At 32.3% G+C, this 10,369-nt stretch overlaps 2 protein-coding genes across 3 annotated transcripts; both read left to right on the top strand.

The window, feature by feature from the left end:
- Positions 1–2,955: 2,955 nt before the first annotated feature.
- On the top strand, positions 2,956–8,844 carry LOC124931844 (WD repeat-containing protein 75-like). Of its 2 annotated transcripts, none has more exons than XM_047472417.1 (15): positions 2,956–3,231; positions 3,299–3,484; positions 3,664–3,843; positions 3,934–4,330; positions 4,438–4,556; positions 4,647–4,724; positions 4,819–4,959; positions 5,288–5,332; positions 5,719–5,885; positions 6,046–6,124; positions 6,196–6,281; positions 6,837–6,966; positions 7,142–7,274; positions 7,839–8,216; positions 8,334–8,844. In XM_047472417.1, exons 1-15 carry the CDS (start codon positions 3,085–3,087, stop codon positions 8,564–8,566), a joined length of 2,499 nt encoding a protein of 832 aa, XP_047328373.1. In that variant the 5' UTR covers positions 2,956–3,084; the 3' UTR covers positions 8,567–8,844. The 2 variants fall into 2 exon arrangements, with proteins under 2 accessions (XP_047328373.1, XP_047328374.1); XM_047472418.1 differs by having other exon boundaries at positions 8,337–8,844.
- Positions 8,845–9,601: 757 nt separating this feature from the next.
- LOC124929724 lies at positions 9,602–10,015 on the top strand. The gene has a single exon (XM_047470118.1). The coding sequence runs from the start codon at positions 9,602–9,604 to the stop codon at positions 10,013–10,015; it is 414 nt and encodes a 137-aa protein (XP_047326074.1).
- The last annotated feature ends 354 nt before the right edge of the window (positions 10,016–10,369 follow it).

The raw sequence follows: 10,369 nt of genomic DNA on the forward strand, positions 1-10,369 counted from the left end.
GATAAAAATGTAATTAAAATAAATTTAATAAAAAAATAATAATATCATGTATTTAATGTTTAAAATTATTAATAAATCACGAATAAAAATAGAACACTCTCCTCTCACATTTTATTTACTTCGATAAAATAACTTATTTTTTCACATATTTTTTCTGAATGAACTTCTTATCTTGTCTTTGGTCAATCAAATATTTGATTCATATTATACATTAGTTAGTTAAAAAGTTAAACTTATATTGTTAAAATGTTCCGTGTTCATCAAATTTTATATTGAATTTAAAATATAAAGTGTTATAGCCTAGTTCATTAAAGGATTGTACTTGTTTTGTTAGGTTGTAAGTTCGAAACACACCTATAGCATTATAAATTTTATTTTTAACCGTTTTAAGTATATATGGACGGGTCAACCCAGAATCGAACCCAAGTATTCATTTACTCTCACGTATATATCTAAATTAAGCACATCTTTCGATCCAGTAATTCAAACACTTTAAGAATTAAACGTATATATATAATATGAAAATTTATTCTAGAAGGTTGATGACACGTGACATGGTTAAGTAATTCCCCTTTTATTAATATGACAATAATTCCCGCCCCTTTTTGCACGTTAGCTAGCATGGAGCCAAACCGAACTTCATATATTAATATCTATTTATTTATGGATCATGTTATTGGCCGGTCAAGTCTCTCTTTCTAATGTATGTATATATATAATATTTAATGATGGTGATAAATACTAGCTAATTAACTATACTAATTAACTCGATCATGGGTTCCATGGAGATGATGATGAGAAGAAGCATTGATGATGATGATGATGTCTCTTCGTTCTTGCTCTTTGAGGGTTCTGCTGATTCAGAAGATACAAATATTGATCATCATCATCAGACGCTCTTTGAGGGTTCTGCTGATTCAGAAGATACAAATATTGATCATGATCATCATCATCAGACAATAATATTATTCAAGGAGGAGGATTTAGATGATGATGATGATGATGATGCAGAATCTTGCATTTCCCACTCGCCGGAATTCGTTACCGGCGGCTACGAAACAGCCGTTGAAGACTTGCCGGTCGATGTGGTCGGTTCTTCACCGACGTTGGATCAGAAATGGAGTGGTGATGAAGATCAGGACGAGGTGGTGAGTGGACGGAGAAGAAGAAGAAGAGGAGGCCCAGCTGGTTATTATGATGATGATGGAAATGACGAGGACAAAAAGAGATTAAAGGCTTGTTTGGATTCTGGATTTTCAGAAATTGACGAAATTAATAGGCTCTTTTGGGAGGCCTGTTTAACCTCCTAATCCAACTTCTTCTTCTTTTTCCATTTTATCACGGTCATCTTAATCGGTTCGGTTTGGTGGGTCTATTAATCAAAATGGACATCTAAACCCTAAATTCTAAAGGGTTGGTTTGTCGGTTTGATTTAGTGTCAAATTTGTTAAAATATATTAAATATATATCAATAACAAACAATATTTATTTAATGTATATGAACAAATACAAAATTATAAATAAGATCCTATAACCTAATTCATTACCATTAGCATAATTTCCATAACATAAATACATTATAATAAGATTTTTTTTTTAATTTACTAAACATCAAAATAAAAATAGTCAACAATTTTGAAATTAAATTTATATACTATTAATAATAATTAATATATTTGATAACCAGTCTTTAAATTCATGCTATTTTCTAATTATTATTAGTTTAAACGTATATTATGACTTTGTCGATATAAAGTTCAATTTTTGTTTCCTTCTTATTTAAATATTACTTTTTAAATATTTGGTCCGTTTGAATGGTTTGAATAACGTTGAACCGATAAACCGAATCGCTGAGATCGGTTTGATAAAAAAAAACCGTAATGAATTCGGTTTGGCCGATTCGATATTCTGTTTAGTTGAGCCGTTTTAGTTCTATTTGAACGAATTTGTCGATTTACTTATCCACAGTCAGTTCCGAGATAATTATTTATAGGTATATATTTGAATATATATTGAAAGTGAAAGTAAAAAATCTGCTTTCAAATTATCAACTTCATTTAACTTTAAGATTATTATGTATGTCAATTTTCACATCTTAAAAATAGAGCTGTTAGATTATTTATAAACTATGTGAAATTTATTTGAATATTTTAAGTTCATTTTGAGAATATGAATTAAATAGGTAGTGATTTTAATTTAAAATATTATAAGAAAAAAAAGGTTAGTTATGTGTATTTGGATTCATAGTAAAGATGTGAATTATAATTCTTTCATATTTTTTATTCCAATTATTTTGTTTGAACCATTTTTTTTTATAGGTTTTAACGGTAGATGAGTCGAGTCGATGTATCCTTACAATATAATAATCACAATAAAAATAATTTTTTTATATAACTTTATCATCAATTTTTTATTATTATTATATTTTATTTTATTTTGAGTATATGATATAACTAGTGTCCTAAAATATGATGTTAGCCCCATCCCATTACCCCCATAATTTATAATCTTATAGTTTAAATAGATAAATTAGTGTATTTTGGATCCATAAAAGACTGCATCAATATATCACTTTAACTTTTGAATTTTATATTTAATCAGTTATATATGTTATTAATTTTTATTTTTCTAGAGAAATAAGAAACATAAGTAAATTGTTCTAACTTCTTCTAAAGAGGAAACATATTAATTTAAGATTTTTAATTTTTTAATTTTTTTAATTATTAAATTATCTTTTCATATTTTTTTATAAAGATTTATTGTAACGTATTATATATTAATAGTTAATTTGTTATTTTAATTAAATGTAGATTAATAATTAAAATAAAATTTATATAGTGTCTAAAAAAATAATAATGAAATAACCGGGCCTTGTGGATCAAAATTGATAAAATAAAAAGCCCAATAATAATCAAAATATTCTTAATTTTCTTTTGTTGCCGTCGACGGGAAAGAAAGGGCATTTTTGAATGCTAGAAGCCGCCACCAGATAGAACGGAAGAGAAGAAGGGTTACTGTGAATAATATTCTTGTATTATCTTCTTAAACCTCTCAAGGGTTTTTGCTTTTCAATTTGGTTGGATCATGACAGAAGCAGAAACAGAAACAAAGATGATAAGAGGTGGAAGAAGCATCGTTTCTGCGCCGCCAGCCTTCTCCAATGATGCCAAGAATCTTTTGATTTGCACCGGCAATACTATTTCTGTCTTCAGTACCTCAACTGGGTTGCAGGTTTTTCATCACTTACTTTTCTTAATCCTTTTTTAAGTTCAAGTAACAATCTTTTTTATTTATTCAGGTAACAGAGTTGGAAGGTCATACTTCGGCGGTGACGTCTGTTGTAGTAGTGCCTTCGTTGACCCCTGCAAGCAAAATCTTATGCTACTGTTGGACGGCGTCTTTGGATGGAACCATTCGTTATTGGGACTTCTCTGCCCCTGAACTCATGAAGACTATCAACATTCAGTTTCCAATATATTGCATGGTTTGTTTCATCTTTACATTCTCACTTTAAGTTTGTGGGTTTTGGATGTTAAGGCATTCTTATTATCACGAGTCATGACACACATTGATTGAAATTAGAAAACTGATTTTCACTCAAAAACTGTTAATGTATGTCTATTGGGTGCTTGAATTGATTATTATGCTTTCTAAATTTTGTAGGTCATTCCAAACTTTTCTTCTGAACCAGCTGAAAGCGGGTCAAAAGAGGGTGATCTTTTTGCTTATTTATCCATTGAAAAAGAAAATGGTCAGGAGATGCAGAAAATTAGTATAAGAGGTCAAATTTGCAAGTGTAACTTAACTAAGGGACGCCTTGCTGGTGGAGTTACTTTGGCAGAGGTGACCATTGTTATTTACATAAGCATTTTTTCACTTTGTGATCATAAAGATATTATTAGCTTATATAGGGTAACCATATTTTCTTTGCAGACTTCTGATCCAGAACTTATTACTGTTTGCAACTCTTCAAGACTCTTAGGCATCCGAGATAAGCGGAAACTTCGTCTATGGAAGCTAACAGAAAAGGAACCGGAACGTGCTAATATTAAAAAGATTGTGTTGCATCACACAAAAAAATTGACAGTTCTTGCTTTTCATCCCAGTGAGAGAATTGTTGCTGCAGGAGATGCGACTGGTAGGATTTTAATTTGGAGGGGTGTTGGAAATAGAACATTCGCAGTTATGAATGGAGGGTTGACAAAGAGTGAAGAGGATCGGCCAGGGGTGAGGGGAGATGACGATGCAGATTCCTGTACCACATTGCATTGGCATTCAGCTGAAGTGAACCTTCTTTTCTTCTCTTCAGATGGTGCATATTTGTACTCAGGCATGCTGCTATCCCTTTTAACCTACTTGCAAGTATTCATTCGGAATACAATAAAATGTCTAAGTAAATAACAAGAATATCTGTTCACTATATGTTGTTGAATTCAGGTGGAAAGGAAGGTGTCCTAGTGCTTTGGCACCTAGATACAGGGAAGAAGAGATTTCTACCACGAATTGGATCTCCACTTAAGTTCTTCTTAAATTCTTCAGATCCATCACTTGCTTCTGTAAGTTGTTTCATCTATTTCAGTTGAGTGTTTAAAGAGTGCATTTCTTTCAACAGCTGTGCTGGTTCTTACTGGAGTATGTTTCTTCAGATATCTTGTACTGATAATCGAGTTCATCTACTAAAAATGCCTTCAATGGAAATTCTGAAGACCATTTCTGGTATCAAGGTTTGACTCAAATATCTTTTGTTTAGTCATGAAGTAAATATTCTGTAAAACAGTTCTCTGCATCTTATGCAACCATTTTCTTCTTTGTCTTCAGCCTCCAAGTTTTGTGTCTAAGGCCATTGGAAGCTCGAATAGTAGATTTGCTTTTGATACTGGTGCTGGATTAGTTGCTCTACTCACAGAGAACTACTGCATCCAGTTGTTCAGCTTGCTTGATGATCGTGAAATATCCGAGGTGTGTATCAAACATTTCATAGTTCTTATCATTACCATTCCAAACATAATCCTATGTTTCTTGAGGAAGCAGATCATACGATATAATGTTTGGTAAAGATTTTAAAGTAACTTCAAGTGGATACATTAAAGGAACAGTTCTATTTAATTTTGACAATGATTTACAACTATATGTTACATCTGTTCTAGTCTGCAATTCAAAATTGTTCCAAAAGAATCTTGAGCTTACTAAAACATCACCTTTGCCGAAATTCAAACTTGAGAACACTTTCAGCCAGTTCTTTATCTTGAGTTATTGAAATCGAAGAACTAATTACAGCATTTTACAGGTTCAAGTCTGCGAAAGAAACCATCAACCAGGTGATGAGATCACGGTATTTAACATTCCTTCATCTGAGTGGCATTATCTAGTTTCATTTGGTTCTGGACATAAATCCAAAGGCTGTCTTTATCTTGAAGTTTCTTCTATATTCTATCTGCTACTTGTTATTATTTCTATTTATGTTGCAACTATTTTATTCTACAATATCAATGGGGATCTGTGGCCTTGTTTGATTTAGGTCTTTTGAATAACCAATTGGTTATTTTCAAATACTTTGTTTGATGTAGGTTATTTGGGTAAACACATATTAGGGGTATAAGTATATAATGAATATATATATTTAAATTATGATTTGAATGATAAGTAGATTGTTGATTGGATAGTGGGTCAAGGCTGTTTTTATCCAATTTTTATAATAGTAGCTATTGAATCATGCAGGTAATAATAACTCTGGTAGCAATATCTCAAGATGGCTCTTTGATGAGCACTGTTGAAAATAGGCTTCCAGAAGAAGAAATTGGAGGCCTTGTTTGTCTAAAGTTTTGGGAATGTCAACCTCTGAATAAGGATTTCAGCTTGTCCACCATCATATATGAACCACACAGGTGTCTGATTCTAGTCAGAAATTAATGATACTTAATGTTATTCCTCATCGTGTAGTTTTTTGCACAAGAGGCATTCTGCTGTTGCTCGGGTAACCGAAATTAACTGTCCTCCAATAAGATATTTCAAACTGATTATTATGTTGTGTTGAATTTGTCTCAGGGATGGTAATTTGTCTGCTATCGCTTTTCATCCTACCCGTCGTATAACCGTCAGTTGTTCTTATGGCGGTGACTTTAAGGTATTTGGTAGCTTGGGTTCTAATATGCATACACAATTTTTCTTCCCTTTTCTAATCTTCTTGGTTCACAGGTCTGGGTGGAGAATAACGCGGCTAAGCCAACAGATAACTTACTAAAGAAAAATGGGTGGACATGCCATGCTGTCGGCTCATATAAGTATGTTCCGTTTTCTTTATAATATCAAATGAAGTTCATGAGGTTTTAATTAATGAGGTCTAGGTTAAGGTCCTAAGGAGTTAAGGGGAAGATGCATATTTGGAAACACTTATGTATTGGGTCCTGGATTTGAGACTAAATTCAGCTTCAAGACCTTGTTTGATGTGGGTGATTTGAGATTAATTTCAATTAACCCACTATCCAATTAACAATCTGCTAATCAATCACATCATTCAAATCATCAACCAAAATACCTATTCTTTTTCTATTAAAAAAATCATTATATATTTATCCCATATTGACTTTTTATCCAAATAACCTTATTTTCAATAACCTACATCAAACAAGGTTATTTGGAAATAACCCTAGATCAAAGAAGGCCCAACAAATGTTGCATTTGGATCCATGTTTGGAATTTGGATGAGAAATATGGCAAAACTATGTTTTCAAATGAAGTGGTGCAAAACCCAATCTGAAATTTCTAAGAGCTGTATCAACTCAATTTACATGGTCGGAGTGTTCACATGTTTCTCCACCTTAAATTGTTTATTCCAGAAACAAGCCTATGACAGCTGCTGCTTTTTGTCTTGATGGTTCTGTTTTGGCTGTGGCTGCTGAGACGGTTATTACACTCTGGGATCCTTTGAAGAATGTTCTCATTTCTGTAATCGGAGACAGCTTAGAGGTAACTTTATTCTTTCTTTTTATTCAACTGACATATAGGTAGCTGACGCTCATTAGCTGATTTTTTTTTTACTTTTTGGCCTTAGATCACTTTTAATTTTATAAATGCTTAATTGGTATGCCTATAAAAGAAAAGTTATCTAAATCCTTTATATTTATTTTTTTCCTTTTGGCAGCCAATTTCGTCCTTATCATTTGTATCGAGTTCTGAGTATCTTGTATCTGCAAGCCGAGGTTCCAATGCTCAACTATCCGTTTGGAAGATGGCAAACCTTTCTCTAGATTGGTCATATAAGATTCATATAGAAGGTATGGTCAAGTAATACTCTTCCCTAATAGTTCAATGAAACTCTTGATGAAGAGGTGAGCATCTTAGTTCCTATAAAAACATGTTTAAGCATATAATATGCAAGGACAAGATAAAATACATCTCAGGAAGCATGATGATCTGATCCTTCTAGTTAATATTGCATCTGCAAACCGATTCTGAAAAACAAATACTAATATACCTGTAAAAAGATATCCTCTTCCCCAAACAATTCCTAGAACAAGCCTTCCAGTTATTTAAGGTAGGAATGTGCATTCCACCTGCCAAAACCACCAACAGTTTTATTTCAACAGTTTGAATTTTTTGAAATGTTAATTATTTATGTGCTTTAAGTTATAACATCACACACATAGAATTCCCGGGTATTTGCTGATGAATGTGTTGTCATCTACTAATTATTTTAGTAGTTTTTGATAATATTGTATATTTCAGATCAGTGGCGCAAACCAAATGAATTAATATCTTAACAAAGCTGCCATGGTTATTCCTTGAATGAGTAATCTGATAATAATTATCTAACTCTTTTGTTTTATTTGCTATTGCAGCTTTAGCTTATAAGCCAAATGACGCATCCTCATTTGCAGTCCTTGCGATTCTCACTGAAGCTGCTAGACGTTCAGCATGTAATAAAATTAAAGCACCTGATGTAGATGGGGCAATTCTTTTATTTAATGCTGCAGATCCAGTTCCTGTAGCTACTTGGTTTGTAAGAAAGGCAGCTGGAGGCGGAATAGCGTTTCTAAATAATACAAGTGAAGCTGCTTGTGAGAACATGATCACAAATGACAAAAAGGAACCCATATTGGTATATATGAATGGAGACCATGAATATGTTCTGTTTGACCTAGAGAGAAACACACATTCAATAGAGACAGTCATCTCATCCTCTCGTGTAAATGATGTGTCCACCATACAGCAAACCGGTAAGTTATAAAACTAAGATGTTGTTTTTGCTTGATGAAAAATCTGCTATTTTGGTCAAGTGACCATAATACCCTTAAAGTAAAGGTGTTGATGAAAGATTTTTTTTCTTTCTAAAGCAGAGCAAGGCGGTGGTTACTTGGCCATGTATGGTGAGTTGCCTGAGTTTGAGATGAAGACAAATAATAGTAATGATCCGAGTGAATCAGCTCCATTTGTTCCTTCTGGGAGGCCATGGGAGACCATATTCAGCGGCTCGACTCACAGTCTCCCCCCTTTAACTAAATTATGCGCATCCTTTTTGGAGTCATTGCTAGAAATGAGAAGCACTACTACTACTACAATTGAGTGATGTACTACCAAAATTCATCCCAGATTCCATGATTTCGACACAGATGGAAGCAGCAGAAATACGTAAACAAGAAAGAGGAAGAATTTACATCTGAATGATTTGTAAAATGATTTTATTTATTTTTTCAACTTTTTATTATCATGAGACTCATGTTGTGTTTTAGCATAGGAACTGATTTAGATATAAATGTTATTTCATTTACCATTAAGTGAACAAGGTTAATTCTTCTCCTTGTTAAAAGGACAATTTTGACTATGAAGATTTTTCTTTATGTGCCATTTGTTTGGATGACATATATAATTGCAGGCTTCAACTAATTGGTTATTCTTGTTGTGTTAGCTTAGTCCAAGAGAATTTGTTATGTATTGAAAATTGAAGGTTTTAATAGAAAATATATTAAATATGTCAATATTTCTATGAAAAATAGTTTTTGTTCAACGGTATAATAAATAAAACCAAAAAAAATGTTTTCAAATATATCATTCTATTTGAGAATCCATTTTTGTTTTGATTACAAACTTGAGGACCAGTTTGGATTTTGGTTGTAAAAGAGGCAGCCATACCTTTCTCATTCTAGAAGAAAACATGGTAAAATGATCTAACAACACATTCTTCAATAAATAAAGTCAGCATAAACATGCTCTTTTCTTTTTTTCTTTTTTTTTTCTTCTGTTTTTCAATTAGGTGACACTAATAATTGGAAGATAAACTTTAATATAGTATTTGTTTTTTTTTTTAATGAAAATCAAATCAAAACATAAGATATTTAGGGTTGATAAAATAAATATAAAAAAAATGGGAAATAATTATTCTAGAAGGATGACACGTGGGTAATTGCACATATTTATTAATATGAAAAATTCCGCCCACCTTTGGCACGTTAGCAAGTAGCCAAACCGAACTGTCATATGAATATATCTAATCTAATCTGTCTATTTATGGATATTGATGATGTTATGGGGTCAAGTCTCTCTTCTCTCTCTATAGAGTATATATATAAATATAAATGGTGATCTAGGTTACATTAAATCGATCATGGGTTCTAATATTGAGATGATTATGAGAAGCATTGATGTCTCTTCGTTCTTGCTCTTTGAGGGTTCTGCCGATTCAGAAGATAAGACAATAATAATATTCAAGGAGGAGGATTTAGATGATAATGATGATGATGATGCAGAATCTTGCATTTCCCACTCGCCGGAATTCGATACCGGCGGTTACGAAACAGCCGTTGAAGACTGGCCGGACGATGTGGCCGGTTCTTCACCGTTGGATCAGAAATGGAGTGGCGAAGATCAGGACGAGGTGGTCAGTGGACGGAGAAGAAGAAGAGGCCTAGGTTATTATGATGGAAATGAGGACAGAAAGAAATTTAAGGCTTGTTTGGATTCTGGATTTTCAGAAATGGAGAAAAATAGGCTCTTCTGGGAGGCCTGTTTAACCACTTAATACAACTTATTGTTTTTCTTTTATCATGGGTCAGTTCCATTTTAACAGAGAGATAGACATAATTCAGTACTATATATATATATATATATATATATATATATATATATATATATATATATATATATATTTAAATATTGGAAGGGAGGAAAAAAAAGATTATGTTTTTTCAAATAATTAAACTCATTTAACTTTGAGATTTTGAATGTCAATTTTTGTCTAACACAAAAACATATATAGACGAGAGAAACAAAAATAAATTTGAGAGAGGGCATTTTGGACATTTAATCATTTTTCTTATTAATGATTGGATGAAAAATGTGTTAAGCTTTTGGATGAATTATTAATGATGAAACT

This window comes from Impatiens glandulifera, chromosome 3 (genome assembly GCF_907164915.1).
Source record: "Impatiens glandulifera chromosome 3, dImpGla2.1, whole genome shotgun sequence".
Taxonomy (NCBI): domain Eukaryota; kingdom Viridiplantae; phylum Streptophyta; class Magnoliopsida; order Ericales; family Balsaminaceae; genus Impatiens; species Impatiens glandulifera.

Excerpts from the sequence above, each read along its gene's own strand:
- LOC124929724 (XM_047470118.1), top strand. The coding sequence starts at position 9,602 with ATGGGTTCTAATATTGAGATGATTATGAGAAGCATTGATGTCTCTTCG.
- LOC124931844 (XM_047472417.1), top strand. The coding sequence starts at position 3,085 with ATGACAGAAGCAGAAACAGAAACAAAGATGATAAGAGGTGGAAGAAGC. Across the intron at positions 4,725-4,818 it reads AGACCATTTCTGGTATCAAG|CCTCCAAGTTTTGTGTCTAA; the intron begins GTTTGACTCAAA and ends CTTTGTCTTCAG. Across the intron at positions 7,275-7,838 it reads ATATAAGATTCATATAGAAG|CTTTAGCTTATAAGCCAAAT; the intron begins GTATGGTCAAGT and ends TTGCTATTGCAG.